General features: G+C 39.4%; 2 protein-coding genes across 2 annotated transcripts in view; both read right to left on the bottom strand.

Moving 5' to 3' along the window:
- LOC125768162 (uncharacterized) overlaps nt 1-24,992 on the bottom strand; it is a 358,599-nt gene that overhangs the window by 210,629 nt on the left and 122,978 nt on the right. The gene's annotated exons all lie outside the window — the stretch shown is intronic.
- LOC125769048 (uncharacterized) lies at nt 20,882-24,283 on the bottom strand. The gene is made up of 2 exons (XM_049437449.1): nt 22,437-24,283; nt 20,882-22,374 (listed from the first exon to the last, which is right to left on the bottom strand). Exons 1-2 carry the CDS (start codon nt 22,630-22,632, stop codon nt 21,188-21,190), a joined length of 1,383 nt encoding a protein of 460 aa, XP_049293406.1. The 5' UTR covers nt 22,633-24,283; the 3' UTR covers nt 20,882-21,187.

Genomic DNA, 24,992 nt, shown 5'->3' with positions numbered 1-24,992 from the left:
TCGAAGTGTTAGATAAATTTGGTTCCACACTTTGAAGCCTGTCGAGGAGTGTGGCACTATATTGTTTTTCGCTGTCTCCTTTCTTTCACTGCAAAATGGCTTTTGCCCTGTCTTTGGCATATTCATATGAGTTTGGCCTTTGCTGGAGGCGGAGGTGTGTGCGCAAGCGTTATCGTGTTTTGTGACGTGATTCTTTGCTCCGGTAAGTAATGTGAAAACTAGTGATTGTGATTAGTGAATTAATTCTAATCCATGTGTTTTGTGCGTAGTGAATCCCATCGAGTCGATCAGCTGATGGAAAGAGTTTGGCCGTGAAGCGGAAAGGGTGAAGCCGGAGTTAAACCGCAGGATGGCAGGACAAATCACATCGGAGAGAGTGCTGAATATTCGACGTCTTGAGAGGTACGCATTTTAACACTCGAAATGAGTTTAAGAAAAAAAACAAAGTGTAAAGATTTCTCATGTCTCTCCGTTTTTTTTCTTCTATATATTTAAAGAAACCTCTGCCGAACATAGGAACCCCATCCCACCGTCCGCTTCGCAGAACGCCAGCAGTTTTTTTTACCTGTTCGTCGCATGATGACCCAATGTGCAATTCAACCACGCCTGCTAATTAATACTATTGCCGCTATGTTCTGGCCTACAGGCGAAGTGAGATAAAAAACGTGCACATACGCATATACACGGTACGCTGTCGATCCCAATTAGCCCTTTCTCCCTCTACCTAACTGACGATCATCCTGCTAAAGCGAGAATGCGCGTTGGGATCGCGCATCGATACACACTAACACATTCAAAGACACCATGTGTGTACACAGCGTACGAGCGCCTGCACGATCCTAGGGGCGTGACGCGGGTCGATGTGGAATCCATGTGGAACGCATCGGGATTGCTCGCAGCGTACGGGCGCATGCACGATCCTGGCGGATGAATATGGAAGCTTTCGAGTCCATGTGGAATCCTGTCGGAATCCATGTGGGATCCTCACAGCGTCCATGTGGAAAGCAACGCTAGCCCTCGCAGTGTACGGGCGCTTGCACGATCCTTGCGGGTGAATGTTTAATGCCGGTGAATGAGTCCATGTGGAAAGCAACGCGTCCGCAGCGTACGCGGTGGTCGTAGCGTGCAAAAGCGCATTCACTTTTCTTCATTTATTTGTATTAAAATCATTATTTATTTACAAACCACCGATTACAATATGTTGACCTCACTTTGGGCTAATAGTTGCAAGATTTTCCCGTGAGATATTTAAATAAAATAGTATTATATTTCAATTACAAAACCGAGGTATTTTTCGCTACAATTCTATGCCTTGCTTTAGCTATTTCCTCGTGGCCGCCCGTAACGTACTGGCTTTGGTTTTTATCGAATAACTAAAAAAGTTGAAGAGCTAGACAAAAATGATGTTCTACAAAGTTGTAAGGAATAACATTTTGCATCTTTCAAAGATTTTTATAGATTTTTATACAAATGATTAACCATGTTATTTTGATTAAATATATCGGGGATTGCTTCAGCGTCACAAATTTAATTTTTAAATTCATTCAAACATACGATTTGGATAAAAGTGTAAAGGACAGTGTTGACCTACTTATGAACAACTGTTATGAAAAATTTTGGACTTCTGAACAGCTTTTAAATTGATCGTTCTCTGCCTGTAGTCCCATCGTTCGACACCTAATCGACGCATCCTGTTACATTCATATTCGTTACCTATGTACCCGAACGCATCACTGGTAAGCGAGTCGGTGTTTAGCCGGTAAGCATTTCTTGGCCAAGCAATGGTTTGTGGTATGACTCAATTCTCATCAGAGGTATTCGGTTTCCCCTAGTCGCACCTACATAGCATCCTGTGTTCATTACCTGCCTACAAGAACCAGTAACACCTTCCGCATGTATAGGCGCGTAGCGACAAGGAACAGTGCTAGTTACCTGTCGTCTGTCTGAACGCTCATGGGAAAAAATTAGCACGTGTAGCAGCTACCTCGTATTTCTGTGCGTTTATAGAAATTTTCCATAAAGCCACACCTTGAGGGTAGTTAAAAAGGTCCAAACAGCGTCTAATATTTTTTATCGGAACGGCCGTATGGTAGGAAACAAACCTGTTATGCAATATTTTTCCCCAAAAATATCTAAAAGCACGAAAGAATTATGTTTTGCATCATACGTGCAGTGAAATCCATTCCCATTCAGCTTCATTTATATACGGTACACAACGTACCCCCTCAACGACTGGTCGGATGGCGCAAATGTAAGCATGACTTTCTTCTACACCAATTTCTAATCCAATGTTCTCTATCATTTCAGCAAAAGCTCCAAGGAAATTGTATGGGGAAAAAAGATTCTCTCACGCTCTCACGAGAGAGTGAATTTGAGGAACCCCCCTGGCGTTTTTATTTTCTGGAATTCATTCATTTTTTTTGCTAAAATCCGGCATAGATCCACACGCTACGAACGCTCGCGGGCGACTGAAGCGGGCGTGGCTACGCGGGGCTTTATATACCAACCCGGTTTGAGTGTGTGCGTGTGGTCGCTAAATGTCTTCCTCCGGGACTCCGCGGTGGATTCCGAACAGACCCGTTAGGGACCATGAGAACAAAAGAAACTCGACCGCATGAACTCGCTTTTGCATGACTGGGGAGCGTATGTGCAATAAAAAAAGGGATCGTATGTATTTCCTGGTAATTATTTCGTTTACGGTCGTGGTGTGTTCGGGACGACCCAGTCATGCAAAAGCGAGTTCATGCGGTCGAGTTTCTTTTGTTCTCATGGTCCCTAACGGGTCTGTTCGGAATCCACCGCGGAGTCCCGGAGGAAGACATTTAGCGACCACACGCACACACTCAAACCGGGTTGGTATATAAAGCCCCGCGTAGCCACGCCCGCTTCAGTCGCCCGCGAGCGTTCGTAGCGTGTGGATCTATGCCGGATTTTAGGAAAAAAATGAATGAATTCCAAAAAATAAAATCGCCAGGGGGGTTCCTCAAATTCACTCTCTCGTGAGAGCGTGAGAGAATCTTTTTTCCCCATACAACTTCCTTGGAGCTTTTGCTGAAATGATAGAGAACATTGGATTAGAAATTGGTGTAGAAGAAAGTCATGCTTACATTTGCGCCATCCGACCAGTCGTTGAGGGGGTACGTTGTGTACCGTATATAAATGAAGCTGAATGGGAATGGATTTCACTGCACGTATGATGCAAAACATAATTCTTTCGTGCTTTTAGATATTTTTGGGGAAAAATATTGCATAACAGGTTTGTTTCCTACCATACGGCCGTTCCGATAAAAAATATTAGACGCTGTTTGGACCTTTTTAACTACCCTCAAGGTGTGGCTTTATGGAAAATTTCTATAAACGCACAGAAATACGAGGTAGCTGCTACACGTGCTAATTTTTTCCCATGAGCGTTCAGACAGACGACAGGTAACTAGCACTGTTCCTTGTCGCTACGCGCCTATACATGCGGAAGGTGTTACTGGTTCTTGTAGGCAGGTAATGAACACAGGATGCTATGTAGGTGCGACTAGGGGAAACCGAATACCTCTGATGAGAATTGAGTCATACCACAAACCATTGCTTGGCCAAGAAATGCTTACCGGCTAAACACCGACTCGCTTACCAGTGATGCGTTCGGGTACATAGGTAACGAATATGAATGTAACAGGATGCGTCGATTAGGTGTCGAACGATGGGACTACAGGCAGAGAACGATCAATTTAAAAGCTGTTCAGAAGTCCAAAATTTTTCATAACAGTTGTTCATAAGTAGGTCAACACTGTCCTTTACACTTTTATCCAAATCGTATGTTTGAATGAATTTAAAAATTAAATTTGTGACGCTGAAGCAATCCCCGATATATTTAATCAAAATAACATGGTTAATCATTTGTATAAAAATCTATAAAAATCTTTGAAAGATGCAAAATGTTATTCCTTACAACTTTGTAGAACATCATTTTTGTCTAGCTCTTCAACTTTTTTAGTTATTCGATAAAAACCAAAGCCAGTACGTTACGGGCGGCCACGAGGAAATAGCTAAAGCAAGGCATAGAATTGTAGCGAAAAATACCTCGGTTTTGTAATTGAAATATAATACTATTTTATTTAAATATCTCACGGGAAAATCTTGCAACTATTAGCCCAAAGTGAGGTCAACATATTGTAATCGGTGGTTTGTAAATAAATAATGATTTTAATACAAATAAATGAAGAAAAGTGAATGCGCTTTTGCACGCTACGACCACCGCGTACGCTGCGGACGCGTTGCTTTCCACATGGACTCATTCACCGGCATTAAACATTCACCCGCAAGGATCGTGCAAGCGCCCGTACACTGCGAGGGCTAGCGTTGCTTTCCACATGGACGCTGTGAGGATCCCACATGGATTCCGACAGGATTCCACATGGACTCGAAAGCTTCCATATTCATCCGCCAGGATCGTGCATGCGCCCGTACGCTGCGAGCAATCCCGATGCGTTCCACATGGATTCCACATCGACCCGCGTCACGCCCCTAGGATCGTGCAGGCGCTCGTACGCTGTGTACACACATGGTGTCTTTGAATGTGTTAGTGTGTATCGATGCGCGATCCCAACGCGCATTCTCGCTTTAGCAGGATGATCGTCAGTTAGGTAGAGGGAGAAAGGGCTAATTGGGATCGACAGCGTACCGTGTATATGCGTATGTGCACGTTTTTTATCTCACTTCGCCTGTAGGCCAGAACATAGCGGCAATAGTATTAATTAGCAGGCGTGGTTGAATTGCACATTGGGGAGGGTGTCCCGAATGCAGCAATAGGAAAGAAAGGGAAAGCGAGAAAGAACAAAAAAGCGAAGGAAAGAACGAGACACATTGAAGCTTATTAGGCTACCAACGCTTATTATAAATAAGCCTGCAAGCTTGCAGGCTATATACAAGCGTACATACGGCATACGCCCCGCCCCCTGTACCCGATTCTCCCACCCCCGCGAACGATCCACGAACGAGGCTTACTAAGTTGCTAGTAAGCTTTTAATAAGCCGGCTAATAAGCCTCGATGTCGTACGACTTTTGCCAAGTGGGTGGGATTCACTACGCACAAAACACATGGATTATAATTAATTCACTAATCACAATCCCTAGTTTTCACATTACTTACCGGAGCAAAGAATCACTTCACAAAATACGATAACGCTTGCGCACACACCTCCGCCTCCAGCAAAGGCCAAACTCATATGAATACGCCAAAGACAGGGCAAAAGCAATTTTGCAGTGAAAGAAAGGAGACAGCGAAAAACAATATAGTGCCACACTCCTCGACAGGCTTCAAAGTGTGGAACCAAAATTGTCTAACACTTCGAGTATGGGACCGTTCAGGTGTGGGGTGGGTTGGTGACGCAGGTTGCGGTGAGGGTTTACATAGAATATGGGAGCGTGTGTGAGTGAGGTAGGGTGGTGGAGTGAGAGTTTGTCGTACGATCGCTCGAAAGTGAGGGTCAGGGGTAGCGAGAATGAAGAAATTTCCCCCCTCTCATGCGATTTCTGCCAAGTGGGTTTTTGTGGTATAGCTTCCGTTGCCGATCGTGGATTTCTAAGAAATGGTTTTTCGATTTTTCTCTCGGCTCGCTCCAGCAACACGAGCTCTTCTTTCAAACCCGCAATTGTTTTAGCTCGATACAGCAACGCTCGAGTTTTGACCCCCGTGGTCACACCGTCAACTATGTACTCGATCAAACTATCCTGGTCGAGTTCGATACTCGCCGCAATCCTTTGCATCTCGTATATGTAATCCAACATATTTTCATTTTTTCTTTTCGCACGCGATGCAAGTTTCCGGTGAACATCCTTTCCCCTGACGATGGTTCCGAATTCTCTAATTAGCGCGTCACGTAGCTGATCAGAATGTTTATTATCACGCAAAGTAGTCGCGAATTTCCTAGCCGTTTTCACGAGCTTCTTTCGGCACATGATAAACATTTGACTCTTTGACCACCCGGCAATGTTAGCCACGCTCTCAAAATCGGCGATCCACTCGTTTATGTCTCGACTGATGTCCTCGCCAAACGTCTCTATGCCATCTTCTACGTCGCGAAAGGAGTATGGATGGACATGATCCGTTTTTTGCACCAATGCTGTGCTAACGGCTGGCATCGTTTCAGCATCGAGATAACCGGTGGAACTCATGGGATCCTTCTCGGGATCACCTTCCATGTTTTCTAGGCCAGCGTCGACTAACCGCTTTGACAGATCTTCCTAGGTACCGGCTGTTGGCAATCCGGCCGTTTCACACTTGCGCACTAGTCCCGTTCGCGTAAACTCTTCGATCAACTTTTCCATTTTTGGTTAATGAACACGTGTTATCGAACTTTCTACCGACGCGCGCAACACGCACTACACGCAACGCACACAGCAAAACCGGCGTGCACACAGCACACTAACCCGACGCACACAGCGTAACCAGCGTACACACAGTACACAACGCACACAGCGTAATCAGCGTACACACAGTACACAACGCACACAGCGTAATCAGCGTACACACAGTACACTCTCAACACGCGAAGTGTTTACCACAGCGCAAAAGGAACAATACACTTATTCGCGGAATTCTGTTCCCGGACGAGCCCCCATGTAGGAAAGCAAATAATACTTGTTTCCTTTTTGAAGTCCAGGCAGCAACTGTTTTGCTATTTTATTTTCCACAACTTATATACTACATTATTGGTCACCGAATGACACTCACACTCCTACATGTATGCGTCTGGCTCTATGTTTTTTCGTTGCTCAGCGTCGGTCTGATTGTGCAATATGCTTGGTGATTTTCCCAGTATCATCATCCTGATCCTGTACATACAATTTAAAGGCGAAGGATGGTCATGCGTTCCACCTTTTTGGCGCAGCTGGGAGAAAAAGTTCTCGAGCACATCTTGATTCAGCTGAAACAGTTCAAAACGTATTTTAGCTTAAGAAAAATAACATGATTATGATATATACTATTTATTATAACATTTACCTTGCATATTGATAAATATTTTATGTTATGTTTTAATTTCATGTCTTCAAATAACATTTTTAATGATGTTATCTGCATCAAAATGGAGTTTTGAAATGTTTGCATCCCAGGTTTTCCAATTATTTTAGAGTGCAGCATGAGGTGCGACGTATCATCGAGAGCTTGTTTTTGACATGATGATCCTATGTAAGACTTTTTAAATTCTAGTTTAGCTTTCGGGGAGTATGAATTCGATACGTTAAACCACATATAGATTTTTTCTATGTAGTCTGCCAGATTTTTTGATTCATCATCTTGATGGTATCGACGCAACGTAATTGCAGTTGTACGAGATAATAGTTGTGCTGCCCGTCTTACGTTTTGTTTTTCAAAGCTAGACATCTTCAAGTGGGTCTTGTTAATTTTAAAAATCGGTGTCATCTCTGCTTCAGCTCTGGCATGTACCAACTTCCACAAGGGTTTGGCTGTAATCTGTTTATCATCATACATGAAACCATGGTCTACTAACCAGTTTCTTGTTAGTTTTAACAAATGCGGTGCATCTGGCACAACATAGACGTTTTTTGATGTAACTGGATGCGCAAAAAACGGTCTCGTGTAGTCATGTGCGCCTAAATTTTTCCAGCAACCCACATTGCTTTGGCAGTTGTCACTTACAATAGCAACAACGTTTATACCTTTATCGTATAACTGACCAATTATATTTAAAATGATTTCATCGGTCATTTTTTGATCAAACCCGATGAAAATAGGTTGTTTCCAGTTCTTGAACAACCCTCTTGCCATAACAACCTGCATATAATTATATGGGCCAAGAATTTCGTCTGCTGCAGGGTCATATTCAACCATCTTCTCGACCTTCATCTCGTCGAAGCTAAGGATGCATTCGCAGTCCCTTTTGGTCATATTTTTAGCGGTAGTTCCTACGAACTCCATGATGTCATCTAATATGCCTTGTTACTAAAATATCTCAATGTATATGCTCTACTTATTTCTTCTCTGGTCCATTTGACTCTTTGTTTTTCTTTAGTGATCAAATCTATCTGATTTGGTGTAACCACATCTTTCAGCGAATGCTTCATTCTGGAAGGTATTTCTTCCACTGGTATGCGTGTTTTTTCTATCTGTTGAATATCTTTGGATAGAACTTTACACTGCTGTTCCGAGCTGTGCAGATTTTCGGAAGACGTTTGCAGAAGTTTTTTTAATGTTTCGTTTTGCGAAGTCAATGCATTAATCTGCTCCTGCATTTCCAAAATTGTGCCATTTTTCGCATCGCACATTTTGCATTGAATTTCCGGCACAGTCTTAAAAGCATGCAGATTGACATTTCCAATGTTGGAAATGTGTTGGTCATTTTCGCGTTGCGGATGGGTATCTTCCAACAGTTGTATGGAATATATTTCCGCTGGTGATGTAGGTGGCTCTAACTCATAACCCACATTTAAGGATGTCAAGGTGGGAATCGCTATAATTGTACCACATTTTTTAACCGTTACGATATTTTTAAACACGTAGTAAAACAGTAGTACTTACCACGAGGATACAGCTTATTCATTGCATTTTTTATCAAAGGAGATCGGTGCATTTGATAATCCTCCAGTTTAAAATGTGCGGAACAAATCACGGAATTGGCAGTAGGCTTCCAAATTTTTGGAAGGTTTTTGGCAAAATCGAATCCATATACTTCTTATATAAGCTTCGATAGGAAAGCGGTGAAACGAAACAGAAACGCCACGTTGCTTCACATTTCTGGTATTATTATCGCAACACGAAACTGCGCAGGATGCATTCGGCATTTTGAAACTAAAACAACACACAATTACTCAATTGATTGACAACTTTGTCCATAGTATTAACACAAATGCACTTCTTTTACAATCGTTTTATACAAACTTTTTAAATAACACAAAAAAATCACCTTTTATGATCTTTCACAACACTGCTTTGGAGTTTAAATGTCAACTTAAAAGTACACTTGGAATTCTAATTATAAACTTTAAAACTATAATAACTAACTATTACTATACATATATAATACCCTAGATATACACACACATATATATCTATATAGAATTATGAAACACTTATATAGTTTACTAAAATAACGAATATAACTAATAAAACTATATTGTAAACTATATGTATATGGATATTCAAAGTATTATGATAAACTTATAGCGGTGAGTCAATTATTGAAGCTTCTGTTAAAATTTATATCTCAAAATACCAAGGAGCACATCCGTTCAAGTTGACTGTTCGATATGTTATGATAATCGTTCGAAATTATCATAGCAAATCTTGTTGATCAAATGCTGTCTCGATTTCCTCAAATATGCTCCACGCATATTGCTTCCGTCGCTTCCAGTTACATCTATGCCTTGCTTAGGGTGGTCTATCTACGCAATAAATTACGTATTGTCCTGTACTCTTCTTCATATCGTGATCTTTACGTTGCTTTTTCAGAATTTGATGTTTGTGCTATATATCGTGTGGATGGCTATTTTTTTCATTCATCTATAATGTGTGTATTTTTTATGGCTAGTCAGTTTTTCATTAGGTTTGTGTTTTGCCTTGCTGAAACTTTCCCACATAATAAAAGAGGAAGATGCAATAATGCAGGCGATACGCATATGCATTGTCTATGTCCCTATTAGATAAACGCGTATGGAGCATTCGGCACAGCGTAAAGCAAGCTTTGTCTCGCTTGTGCGTGCGATATAGCAGTAAGGATTTATTAACACTTTTTTAAAGTAAGATTTGGTTGTAGACAATGCTGTTGTCGTCGGGCGGAAAAATACGCTGAACGAACGACGAATAATGATGAACATATGAACATTTAGGTGGAATAACCGGAAAGGCAAATAAAATAAAAAGATGACGAGAAGAAAATAGCCAAGGATTAGAACAAGATCGATCTCTAGCGGAGATCTCCATGATTTCCCTAAACTTTACGTTGCTTGCTTTACAACATAGGCGTTTGTGCCAGTGAAAATGAAAGTAAAAACATCAGTAGGTAGTGTACGAGATAAGGCGGCTGTAGGGTACCATAGTGGTGGTTGATCTTGTTAAAATTATTCTTGACATCTCCAAACATGTATACTCAAAAAGGGAAACGCATATGACATTTAGAAAATAGTAGTTCTATTGCAGCCCCAGGGGGACGGTTTTGTGTTTAATTGGTTTTTTTTGTTGTTGAATGAACTCGTTACTGGGAGAAGAAATCATCTTCTCTTATCAAGAGGCAAAAATATAACTTGCCTTCATTATAATATTATAATTAGCTAATAAATGTTAATCAACTTTTATTTTCAAGCAGTTTAACATGATTAGTGATTATCAGCATTAGTAAAATAATTTAATTTTTGTGTAAAAGCCATTCATTACAATAACATACTGGTAAATGTATATGTAGCAAGTAGCAAGCACTGGCTATTCGACCACGTGGTAAATATAAGACTTGTAGGCCAAAAATGGGATGCTGGCCTTAGAGAGCTTTAAGTCAAGAGAGAGGAAGAGATAGAAGTTCGAATTTATGTTTAAATATTTGTATGCTTAAAAAAGATTTTACAAGGATAAAATAATGACAATTTTTATCATAATTATGAATTTATTTTATTACAAATTTTTATTATGCATTATTTTTATGACACACTGTCTCTACACTTAAAGCCAGTGTTGTAAACCTAAGACCCCCACCCGCTTATGTCAAAATATCTGAAGAAGAATTTTGGCAAAACTCGCTAATATTCGACCTGGTCTCCTTAAGGGACCTTGAGCCTTGGATTCGAAAAAAAAGATCTGCTTTGCCCTAGGCAAACAAGTGCTTGAAATCGTACGCAATCCCCTCATTTTGTGTCATCTTGCGTCGGCCCATATAAAATTGAGGGGATTTTTGTATGGGCTGAGGGCAAAATGAGGGCATTCAGGTACGAGCTTTTGCGGTTGTGTGGGAGAGCTTTGACAGCCCCCTAGGCAAACACCCACTTGGCAAAAGTCGTACGACATCGAGGCTTATTAGCCAGCTTATTAAAGGCTTACTAGCAACTTAGTAAGCCTCGTTCGTGGATCGTTCGCGGGGGTGGGGGAATCGGGTACAGGGGGCGGGGCGTATGCCGTATGTACGCTTGTATATAGCCTGCAAGCTTGCAGGCTTATTTATAATAAGCGTTGGTAGCCTAATAAGCTTCAGTGTGTCTCGTTCTATCCTTCGCTTTTTTGTTCTTTCTCGCTTTCCCTTTCTTTCCTATTGCTGCATTCGGGACACCCTCGTCCCGAACACACCACGACCGTAAACGAAATAATTACCAGGAAATACATACGATCCCTTTTTTTATTGCACATACGCTCATCATGCGACGAACAGGTAAAAATAACTGCCGGCGTTCTGCGAAGCGGACGGTGGGATGGGGTTCCTATGTTCGGCAGAGGTTTCTGTAAATATATAGAAGAAAAAAAAACGGAGAGACATGAGAAATCTTTACACTTTGTTTTTTTTCTTTAACTCATTTCGAGTGTTAAAATGCGTACCTCTCAAGACGTCGAATATTCAGCACTCTCTCCGATGTGATTTGTCCTGCCATCCTGCGGTTTAACTCCGGCTTCACCCTTTCCGCTTCACGGCCAAACTCTTTCCATCAGCTGATCGACTCGATGGGATTCACTACGCACAAAACACAAGGAATAGAATTAATTCACTTATCACAATCACTAGTTTTCACATTACTTACCGGAGCAAAGAATCACTTCACAAAATACGATAACGCTTGCGCACACACCTCCGCCTCCAGCAAAGGCCAAACTCATATGAATACACCAAAGACAGGGCAAAAGCAATTTTGCAGTGAAAGAAAGGAGACAGCGAAAAACAATATAGTGCCACACTCCTCGACAGGCTTCAAAGTGTGGAACCAAAATTGTCTAACACTTCGAGTATGGGACCGTTCAGGTGTGGGGTGGGTTGGTGACGCAGGTTGCGGTGAGGGTTTAGATAGAATATAGGAGCGTGTGTGAGTGAGGTAGGGTGGTGGAGTGAGAGTTTGTCGTACGATCGCTCGAAAGTGAGGGTCAGGGGTAGCGAGAATGAAGAAATTTCCCCCCTCTCATGCGATTTCTGCCAAGTGGGTCATAGACCCCATTGATAGGAAATCGCGTGCAACTGATATAAAATGTCACATTGGCGAGGCGTTTTGAATGCTGGGTATATATTTGTCGATTTGAGAGTTGAAAAATGTAAACAAACATTTTTAAAATAATTTTTAATTAAATTACGTAGTAGTACGACATACACACAAAAACGAATTTACCATATATCACCGAATTCATCACAAAAACTCTGAACTCATATAAAGATAAATGTACTACTAGCCCTTTAAGAATAGTAAATAGACTAAATTTGTGATATGACAGTAGTTAAGTTACAGGAATATAAAACTATTTTAAGGAATGAATATTAAGTAGGATATAAGCTTATTTATAAAAACAAAACCAACCATGGTTTTTTTTGTCAATTTTTCCCTATGGTAAACATCAAAAATCTATAGTCTACGCCTCAAACATGTTTATGATAAAACAAATTAATAATTATTGTGTTAAGGTTAGAGATTTAAAAACCGGTACCAATATGAATTCAAAAATGTAAACTAGCATTAGCAATGAAATAAATATCTATCTATCTATCCATCATCATATTGAGGCTTTTATTTCATGCCATCACCGGTCTGCAGTTAATATGTCAATTCGCTTTTGGAACTGTCATTTCCGAGCTGCATGGATAATGGGACAACCGGATAAACGGTACCCGGATAATCGGCGCTCCACTGTACTTAAAAATCCGACACGGGTAGACATAAAACATGCTGCTTACTAAAAACCAAGTGCGCAGCGTAGGGAAAAGTATGCGGCTAGCCCAAACTGAGTAGAAAAAAAACCCTGTATTACACTACCCGAAATACAAAAAGTGAAAGGGGTGCGAAACAGAAGCATATGGGTACGAGGAGAAGCTGTATCTGTTACCTGGCTATTCCCTTGTCTTTACCAAGTTTGTTACCTTGCAAAAACAAACTTTGTTGACTATGGTTACAAATACGAAAGAAAGAACGAGATGGGGTACCACAAGTCGAATATAAATTAAACTCACCGGTACACTAGCCAAACACTAGCGCTAACAAATCCAACCCTGTTAAACGTGATCGTGCAATAATCCAGAATACATCTTCAACAACTTGGTGACCTGTCTTTTAGCAAAACAGCTATGGATATCACAACAATACTATGGATACGACAACAAAAATCAACTGAGATCTGAAGAAGACAAAATAGACATTATGATGAAGAGAATGAAACCACTCAACAGGTGTTCAAACTTACGGAAGCTGTAGTGCTTCTAAGAGGCCAGGTGGATTATTTGAACGACAATCTTCTGCCACCTCCGAATGATCCGTCTCTACCAGCAGCTACTTCTTCACAGCAGCATGGGAAAATAACTGGCGCAGTGGAATTGATATCAAGCGGGGAGGCATTCATTCGATTCAAGCAGGAGCTATACCCTGATAAATACTTCAAGCAGAAACGCATCCAAGTTACATTTTACAAGCAGCGGCTGCACGAGGTGTTATATTTGCTGTTAACTCCTCAATTCCTAAAAGAGTGTAGCTGGAGCGGGGGTGGTCGGCTAAATCCGAAATTTCCGTTTGGCCAGCAATCCTCTGTGATAAGATTGTTTCGGGAAGCTGCATCTACTGGCACCAATAATATTACTGAACAACCAGTACATGATTTCATAAAAATGAAATTGAAAATTACAGGCAATACTGCAACAAATCCTATTAGGAATTCGGTAGCGCGTAAGGATCACACTAGAAATAAACATAGTAAGTAAAATAGTCAATATCAACTGCAGTCATGTTAATCATTATGCTGGGCTTTATGTTAGATAGAATCATGTTGTAAATAATGTTTTCTATCATTACATTCTCATAAGAAGTTATAGTTCTTAATACGGCCTGGCCGTTTTAATCAAGCAAAACAAATAGTTATCGTAAAATAATGATTAAATTTAAAACAGCTAGTGACCAAATCTGTAAGAGACAGCCGAACGAGCTAACATTACCAATTTATACTATCCAGTGCAAGAGTTCACGCGAGTTTAACCCATTTTTACTGCCTTATAATCAGAAATTCTATCGGAAATGTCTTTTAAAATATTTATCCTAATTTTAAAAGCACTTTTTACTAACATTCAGGCGATATTTCAACAATTTATAAATTTAACCCTCCACCGTGACCATTGCTGTTGTTGATGTTGGTGCTTTTGGCAGAATATTGTTGTTGTTTGGCTGTCACACCGAAAAATACGCGTAAACAAAACCAGAAGTGTTAAAAATCACTGAAATGTATATCAGTGTTTTTTCAAGCGGTTTTCGATTAATTGTGTTTTCCGCAAAGAACACATCATGGAAAAGTCTTTCACGAAGCGAATTCGATACAACTCTCATCTGTATCGCAATTGTGACAATCTAGAATGTGATAACGCAATTGCAAGTGGAAGTGCTCATAGTATGGAAAAAGTTTTAACATTTGTTTTCAATATTCTTTTAACAGAAGTGTGTTCGAATTGCAGGTACACAAGACAAATAAATCGTTGATAATAATGTATCTTTTGATGATGAACTAGCCGATAATCATTTATCGCAGGATGCTTCAGGAAATGAAATAGCAGAAACAACGGAAAGCGATGAAAATGGAACCGACGATAATCATAATGATGACGACGATGTAGTCGATTATCTCGTTGAAAGTTCAGACGAAGAGCAGGAATCGGAACAATGCAACGAAGTATTTTCGGTGAGAGATGCTTTACGTCGTTGGGCCATATCAAAAAACCAAACCTACGAATCAATCGAGGAAGTTATGGACATAATACGGAAAGTAAGTAACTGCAAGTTGCCGAAAGATGCCAGAACCCTGCTGAAGACCGACTGCAACCCTTCAACGGAAATAGTAACGGTACAGGGAGGACAATATTGGTATCATGGTGTTCAAAAATGTTTACTAAACGAATTAAGGTAATTGACTTTGCTTGGATTTTTTAAGCTCTATCTGTATTTGTACATATAATTATAGTTGGTATAATTACACTATGTAACCTTAGTGTAATGGTATACCGAACTAGAAACCTTGTTCACCTGACAGGAATGTAAAGGTCAGGTTGAACAGAGAGCAAGGCTCGTCCTATTTGATCTCTTCACCTCCAGAACGCATGGAATAAAGACGTGTTTTAAATAAAGGGAGAACCACGACTTATTATTATATATTTGTACTATATTTTACTTTCTCAAACAGGTGTTGCTAATTATAACGCTCGACACGGTTGTTTGAAGTGTACAACTGTTGGAAAAAGTATACGCAGAAGAGTTGCGTTTCCGGATCGAATTGCTCCAAGTTGTGCCACCTGTTTGCCTAAAATATGCATTAAATACGAAAACATTATCGTTGCAGTAGTGCGGTATTACAAAACAACTTCGTACCTTTTGCTGACATCTGCTGAACAGTGACAGCAGTGCTTTGGGTGGATTGTGAAGTTATATTAGGTGCAATCTGTTGAAATAATAGTTTATGCAAAACTACGTTTGTAGCACGAGGTTGTGAATCTGAAAATATACAAAAACTCGTAATATGAAGTATATGTTCATACAAATCACACAGCAACCAGTGCAATATATTAACACGATCAAAGCCGAAATATTGAAATGTTGTTGTGGGACTCCACTTAATGTTAACATGTAGAACTTCATCGTTAATGCGTAGATGAACGTTATAATATTGCGAAACAAGTATTATTATATGATGACAAAAACAAAATGCCCCGTAGCATGGACTACGTGGTAAACTAAGTCTTTATACGGCCAGGCCGTTCTAACCGAGCAAAAGAAAAAAAAAGGCTCACCTTTATTTTGGGGAACCAATATATACTTCCCATCGATAATCTTTACTGTAACCTTCGATCGTTTTGCGCTAAAAATATGCATGAAAATGGATTCAATCGGTGTTTACATTACTGTTAAAACCATTCACGTATTCGTACATACTTTTCCATTTTGGGCTATACAGATGAACGATTATTATAACGTAAATACAGATATGAACTAGTAGGACCGCGTAGCTCTACAGGCTGAAGAGCGAATTTTGTGATGCTGAGTGACCGAGTTCAACACCGTTGTCGAAGGGCGAACACCATAGGAAGAAACATTAAGAAATAAGATTAGTCCGCAACTCAACAACAAAAAAAACAACATATACGTACTGCCGCGCCGAGAAGAGAAACAGATATACGAGAACGAATGAGCAAAGGAAAAGGAACAGAGTAGAGAGCGCAAACACACATGGAAATATAACGGCTCTTTTTTAATATATAAATTAAGGTGACCAGGTCGCTGTCAAAAACCAGCCTAAACCATCGTTATTCGGGCGCCTTTCGGTAGCCCATCGGGCGCCCCTCGGGCTACCGAAGAGTGCCCTTCCATGTGACGTTTGCAGGTTGGGGATACATCAAATGACGACCCGTATAGCAAAATATGGGCATTTAAACTACTCGACGCGAAGCCACTGCTCGAATCGGAAAACCCTATGTGCCTCTCGCGCGCCCGTATTCAAAAACGTATCGCGACCTCTCGTTCTGTTTTTGATTTTTTGAGCTTTTACATGATTTTTAAGTAGGCGGGGCTGTAGCACCGCTCTACAATTATAGTGTAAGACGTGTAACAGTGTGTGTCATGTCGCATGCTTCGCTGCATGGCAAACACGACGACACACGAACAACACCGAAGAGGACGACAAAAACACGATCCTTCACTGCACACTGGATTAGGGTGCGCGTACGATGCGGCAAACAGCGCAAGAAGAAAAAACGATCCTTCACTGCACACAGGATTACAGTGTGCGCACGGCGAATGACGCAGCACAAAAGAAGCACAAAAGGAAGACGAAAACACTATCCTGTACCAACGCGTACAATATGTTTGACACTATTTGTCACCAAAATACACGCATAAACATTCACACACCAAACACAGCACCAACAGAATTCATAGTCGTGAAAAAAGGGGAAGAAGTTTCCACAACATGCACCGAAAGTTTTTTCCCTCACTACATTTCAATGCGCTTGCCGAAGCAAGCACGGAGTGTAGGGAAAAAACTAACACCACACGTTAATGGCATAAAAAGACACATCAACTCTACATAAATCACAACACTGGTCAGCATATTGCACTGCACAAAGCAATCGCGCATACTTGCAAACTTCCGCGCATCATCCACGCACAAACAAATATAAAATTTGCTAAGTCCCACAACACGTCCACCCTGGACTTAGCGCACAGCAAACTGAGCTCGTCACAGTGTGGGATGAACGCTAGAGTAAGGACGCAGGATAACAATGTAGGTCAGAACGAGATGGAAATAATTCTAGCTTCAACAAACTCTGTCGGCTCACACACACAATCAAGGGTTTCATGCTTTTTTTCGGGTTTCGCCGTCGCTTTCCATGTTCTTCTTGATCTTTTACCGTAATTCTCTCAAATTTGAGGTCTCTTTGTCTGTCGGGGATGATGATGTCCCACCACTTTCCCATGTACAGCTTTGAGAAGAATACGGAATACATCCCAACCTGCAAACGTCACATGAAAGGGCGCCCTTCGGTAGCCCGAGGGGCGCCCGACGGGCTACCGAAAGGCGCCCGAATAACGATGGTTTAGGCTGGTTTTTGACAGCGACCTGGTCACCTTAATTTATATACAGGGAAACACACATGATAAGCTGCGGAGAGCCCACTTTTGGAAATCGGGCAAGCGAATATGAAAGTAGGGAAGGTTGATACGGAAACACCCAATATGTTAGCAAATCACCCAATATAGATACGAAATCGCGTGCAATTGATATAAAATGTCAGATTGGCGAGGCGGATTGAATGCTGGGTATATACTTGTCGGTTCAAGAGTTGAAAAATGTAAACAAACATTTTAAAAATATTTTTTAATTATATTACGTAGTTTGTGGTACGGTGCCGATGGCCGGCGTACCTTTCCGAGATCGTTCTTTAAGCGTGCGCATGCTGACATTAAATCCAACTTCGCGCGCCACGCCATAAAATTGTGTGGCGTACATTTTCCGATCCTCGATGATCGTCGGTGCGTTACGCCGCTCCGGTATTAGCTTCACCATCTTCAAGGGGTAGTTGAAGCCTTTTCTTTCCTCCGCTAGGGTGGTAGTGGAAACTCGCACACCGTGTTCCTGCAACAATTTTTGTGCGAGTGATTTTAGCGTCACCGTACAATCGTCATTGATCCAGCATTGAATATCACTTATGGCTTGCTGCGATAATATTTTCTGCCCATTGCCACCACGTTTCTTGGCTTTGACCTGAAATGCTGTTTGGTATTTTTTGACAATACCGTAAACTGTCGTTAGTTTTATATTCAGCATTTGGCTAATGGCAGCATGAGTTGCTCCATTTTCTTACGTTGTTACCACGCACTCTATCTTCGTTGCTCGTAGTCTTTCGACGTCGAAGTGCTTGCACTGCCCCGTTCGCACTTTGAGCTAGTTCAGAGCTTTGGCTAGAGCTCATGTTTGCTTATATAAAATTAAAAATTGCCGACTTTAGTTACAGTTAGTTTGCCTCAGTCCTTTGCTCGATTGTAACTTACTTTACTCTTACACGGTACGTTCTTGAAGCAAAAATTCATCGGCAAAGAAATTACTCCTTTCGTACTCAAGCGCCTGCAAGACATGAAAAGGCACGGAAATTTTAAACTTTTACACTATTTTAAATTAACTATTGAACTATTTTAAACGTATACATACCTTCAGGGGCATGATTGTATACACCAAAAACTAACGTACCTTATGCTATTTTGTAAATATCCACAAAGCACACAAAATTTGCCAAAGATTAATCCGTAAAACGGTAGACGCTCCGCTTGTAGACCAATATGAAATATTTTCTATATCCCAACGAATTTTAGCCTTCTCAACAGAACAGTTTTGAACACGGGTGTATATAGGCACTGGTTTAAATCTCCAATTTGAATTTTAGCATGTTTTTGAAATACAGTTTACAGTTATAGTTCGCAATTTCAGTTTGAGCGAGATAATATTATAATTATAATATTAAACAATAATTTTGATACGATTTTCGAATGCACCAACTACTTAATTTAATTAAAAATTATTTTAAAAATATTTGTTTACATTTTTCAACTCTCGAACCGACAAGTATATACCCAGCATTCAATCCACCTCGCCAATCTGACATTTTATATCAATTGCACGCGATTTCGTATCTATATTGGGCGATTTGCTAACATATTGGGTGTTTCCGTATCAACCTTCCCTACTTTCATATTCGCTTGCCCGATTTCCAAAAGTGGGCTCTCCGCAGCTTATCATGTGTGTTTCCCTGTATGTCAACGCATAATGTCACCGGCAGAAAAAAAGAGGGAAAAAAAAGAAAAGTTATATTTCCGTGTGTGTGTGCGCGCTCTCTACTCTGTCGCTTTGCTCATTCTTTCTCGTATATCTGTTTCTCTTCTCGGCGCGGCAGTACGTATATGTTGTTTTTTTTGTTGTTGAGTTGCGGACTAATCTTATTTCTTAATGTTTCTTCCTATGGTGTTCGCCCTTCGACAACGGTGTTGAACTCGGTCACTCAGCATCACAAAATTCGCTCTTCAGCCTGTAGAGCTACGCGGTCCTACTAGTTGCATATCTGTATTTACGTTATAATAATCGTTCATCTGTATAGACCAGAATGGAAAAGTATGTAGGAATACGTGAAAGGTTTTAACAGTAATGTAAACATCGATTGAATCCATTTTCATCCATATTTTTAGCGCAAAACGATCGAAGGTTACAGTAAAAATTATCGATGGGAAGTATATATTGGTTCCCCAAAATAATGGTGAGCCTTTTTTTCTTTTGCTCGGTTAGAACGGCCTGGCCGAATCAAGACTTATTTTACCACGTAGTCCATGCTACGGCTTTGATGTTGTTAATATATTGCACTGGTTGCTGTGTGATTTGTATGGACATATACTTCATATTACGAGTTTTTGTATATTTTCAGATTCACAACCTCGTGCTACAAACGTGGTTTTGCACCAAGAATTATTCCAAAAGATGGCACCTAATATAACTTCACAATCCTCCCAAAGCACTTCTATTGCTGTTCAGCAGATGTCAGCAAAAGGTACGAAGTTGTTTTGTAATACCGCACTACTGCAACGGTAATGTTTTCGTATTTAATGCATATTTTAGGCAAACACGTGGCACCCCAAAAAAAAGACCGCCAAGTGCATTCCATTGGAATTCAAACGGACACTTCTGCTGAAACATGCTTGGGAGAAATATTAAAAAAACTAAAGGAGATCCAACGTGAACAACAAGTAACAAATAACAAAATTACGGGGATCGATAGGCAATTGAAATTCGTTCGTTCGGAGCTAGATTTACTGGCAGATAGAATTGCTCCTAAGCTTGACGTTGTGCGATCAAATAGCTTTGAATTCGAACCCATTGCATGTAAAGAGGAATTGGACGATTTTGAACAAAAATTGCTTGGGCAAGAATTCAAAAACGAAATACGCCAATTTTTAGATGCTCGTCTGCCAACAGAAAGCATTGAATCACGCCTACATGCCAGTATTGATGTGCTTTTTAAACGTAATTTTGTCGTTCAGTTAAGTTGGACAGGTATCGGACATCCGAACCCTAAAATTGCCTTTAAAAACTATGATAATATTCTTAAATTATATAGGTTCATAGGGACATGTTATGGTTTCAATGCTACTGACATTAAAATTAAAAACTTTTTACAAAATAAGTTTAGGCATAGCGGACAAAGGCTAAATTTATTAGGTATAGTGAAAACCTCTCACCATATTCATAAAAAACAGTGAACCAATCAGTAATTCCAATACTTTTCATGAACTATTTTGAAACTTTTTTGAACTATTTCTTGAAAACCAATTTTATGATCTATTTTAATGTTTCTTTTTTTCATGAAATTATTCGTTGTTTGAAATAAAAAGTTCCTACACATTTTTTTATTCATAAATTGTTCTTTACCAATATCCTGGCCGTGCTTTACGAATTATAAAACATGTTCTATGTAATTTTAAAAATAGATATTTTATTTCAAACTAATGTATGTAAAAGGGGTATGAATAAGCAACCAATTTCTTCAGAAAGGGGTACTACTGCTAATTTACACTTTATATCCTGGGTCCCTATTATTGTATCCGTTTCTTCTAAATTATTTATATCAGCATGATGTATGTTGATAACCTTCGAGTTGAAAGGATAGTCGAAAGCATCAATTGAATGGGAAATTTTTTTTGCAGTAACGTCCACGGTATTTTCTTGTATAGATGCATTTTCATATTTACAAATGATCCCAGATTTTAATAAAAACCACGGATTGCGATTATCATTTTTTAAACAAAATCCTTTGCGTACATGAAGTGTAACTAAATTACCTCTCTGATTGACTATTGGATATGCATTATTTTGATAAATTTTATCTGTGTGATTGTAATAAGTTTCCTTTTCAGAAATTCTATTAATAGCTTGTTCCAAACTTTTCGAACCGCTTCGCAGCAAGCGTTTTATATGCTGCAATTTATTCTCAAATGGATAGGAAGAAAATGTATTAAGATGACCGAATTGCTTTACTTCTTCGTGAATATGTACTAGATTATGTACATTACTAGAAATATACTCTGGACCATATATAGTTTTGTATTGTTGAACGAAAAGTTGTAGGAGAGAATGTGCAAGTGGCCAATAATCTTTGTACACCACTGAAGATAGTAGCGTAATACTACAAAAGTATAACATAAAATGTTTACAGTAAACTTCATCTACGTTTTCTTTGAGTACAGCTACTGAGGCGTAAAATAAGAATGAGGATAGCTCAGATCCTTTCCAGTACTTCAGTTCGTTAACTGAACGAAATTTTCGGTGTATCTCGGATGGCAACTTTATATTTAACAACATTGCTGACATGTTGTTAATCTTTTGAGTTGAAGACTTGTGTACCGATCCAAGTGTTCCGTTTATCCAGGCATTTAGTAGTCGCTTCGTATTTCCTAAATCGATTATGTGAAGCGAATCTCCAACTATTATTTGTTTAACTAGATCGAAGTTATCCAAATATACTAGAGGAGTTTCAAATTTGTGATGAAGGCCGTATCTGCGCATTCTAAATCCCTCGTCAGTACGACTTGGAGCAATTTGATCCGAAAAAGCAACTCTTCTGTGTATACTTTCTCCAACAGTTGTACACTTCAAACAGCCGTGTCGAGCGTTATAATTGGCAACACCTGTTTGAGAAAGTAAAATATAGTATTAATAAAGACGTAATCGTATAATTTATTTATATTACCTTTGATATGCGCACGTGCTGGAGAATCGGCTATAATGACACGTAACTGTATATTGATCATCCTATTTTTAATCATTGCTCCATTCTTCATTAGGAAGTTTAATTCGTCCACGAAAGGACGAAGAAAGTGTTCAACGCTTGCTGGTTTTGTTGGTCCACAGTATATTGCAACTGTCATAACTGGTACTTCTGGCATATCATGGATGTTAATAAGTATGGGCCAAAACTGCAATTTACTGCTTTTGTAGATCGATAACCCATCGATTGAAATATTAAGCAGGAGCGTAGAAGTGGAGCGAAGATTTACATTGCTATAAATATACAATGCGATATGTACAAATACAGATAGAGCTTAAAATATCCAAGCAAAGTCAATTGCCTTAATTCGTTTAGTAAACATTTTTGAACACCATGATACCAATATTGTCCTTTCTGTACCGTTACTATTTCCGTTGAAGGGTTGCAGTCGGTCTTCAGCAGGGTTCTGGCATCTTTCGGCAACTTGCAGTTACTTACTTTCCGTATTATGTCCATAACTTCCTCGATTGATTCGTAGGTTTGGTTTTTTGATATGGCCCAACGACGTAAAGCATCTCTCACCGAAAATACTTCGTTGCATTGTTCCGATTCCTGCTCTTCGTCTGAACTTTCAACGAGATAATCGACTACATCGTCGTCATCATTATGATTATCGTCGGTTCCATTTTCATCGCTTTCCGTTGTTTCTGCTATTTCATTTCCTGAAGCATCCTGCGATAAATGATTATCGGCTAGTTCATCATCAAAAGATACATTATTATCAACGATTTATTTGTCTTGTGTACCTGCAATTCGAACACACTTCTGTTAAAAGAATATTGAAAACAAATGTTAAAACTTTTTCCATACTATGAGTACTTCCACTTGCAATTGCGTTATCACATTCTAGATTGTCACAATTGCGATACAGATGAGAGTTGTATCGAATTCGCTTCGTGAAAGACTTTTCCATGATGTGTTCTTTGCGGAAAACACAATTAATCGAAAACCGCTTGAAAAAACACTGAAATACACACTTTTGATTTTTAACACTTCTGGTTTGTTTACGCGTATTTTTCGGTGTGACAGCCAAACAACAACAATATTCTGCCAAAAGCACCAACATCAACAACAGCAATGGTCATGGTGGAGGGCTAAATTTATAAATTGTTGAAATATCGCCTGAATGTTAATAAAAAGTGCTTTTAAAATTAGGATAAATATTTTAAAAGACATTTCCGATAGAATTTCTGATTATAAGGCAGTAAAAATGCGTTAAATTCGCGTGAACTCTTGCACTGGATAGTATAAATTGGTAATGTTAGCCCGTTCGGCTGTCTTTTGCAGATTGGGATGTTTCAATAAATATCGTGTGGCTGTTTAAATACCACGTTTATGCGCGCGTGTCTCAAATCTGTACATTATCGTTAATTATGATTTTTTTAAACATCATCATCATCATTTGGCTTCGCTATTGTTAGTATTACATGTAATGAAAATTGTTAATAATTTAAATTATATTTTATAAGTACATCATGCGGGAATTAATTATAACCAAACATTGAAGTCCATTTGTTCCTCTCCAGCAACAACTGAACTTGTAAAGAAACATAAAATTATTAAATATTCATTCAATGATGATATTTTGAATTGAACTTACCAAAATTTGCAGAAGAATCAGGAGTGTCACTAAAATTGTTAGGAAAAGATTTGTGTTAAAGAATGTAAATAATTTAAAAGTACTAGGATGGTTGGAAGGTATGCAGAAGAGGGAAAAATGCAGTTGTAGTTGGTGGAATAGGAGGAATTGCACGGCGTCTAGTAAGGGATCTAGTTGACAAATATTCGGCGACCAATTTACATTTAATTTTATTTACAGATATTTCTACTGCATGCAGTGTTTTTTTTAACTTTGTATACATGTAATTCAGTGGATGAAAATTTACTGAAGTAATATTGTTCACTTGTGTACATAATTTAAACAACTCTTCGTTGTATTCGAACTGCATACCAACTATTGTACAACTATGTGTAGTAGATTCCTTTACTTCTAAAAACTGTGCAACATGATTATCATTAGTGAGAAACCATTGATTTCTAAAATTAGAGACGAAAATTAGAATTAGAGAAGAAAATTGTCAGTTATGTGTATCCCTGAACCGTTTGCATTTAGTTTGGGATAAGTAGATGTAGTAATATTTATGGCCTTTCTGATGGTTTCAAATTCTCTACATCTAGCTATTACTTGTTCTGTGCATCTGGTTCCCTGACTGAATGCACCCTTTTTTAAACTGTAGATGATTTTCAAAGCAATATGAGGAAATGGAATCTAAAAGCCCAAACTGTTCTACATCTGCATGTGCATGTATGAGATTATGGACGTTACTAGTTAAATATGAACGGCCATAAATATTATCGAAATCTGTCAGGAACTTATGTAACATGCTTTTTGATAATTTCCAATGATGGCGATGATACGTTGAGGAAAAAATGATTACTCCTCAAAAGTACATTAAAAAATGATTAAATGCATCGTCC

Source organism: Anopheles funestus, chromosome X (assembly GCF_943734845.2).
Source record: "Anopheles funestus chromosome X, idAnoFuneDA-416_04, whole genome shotgun sequence".
In the NCBI taxonomy this organism is placed as follows: Eukaryota; Metazoa; Arthropoda; class Insecta; order Diptera; family Culicidae; genus Anopheles; species Anopheles funestus.
Note: the sequence above shows the minus strand (reverse complement) of the source record. Positions and strands in the feature narration are given on the sequence as shown.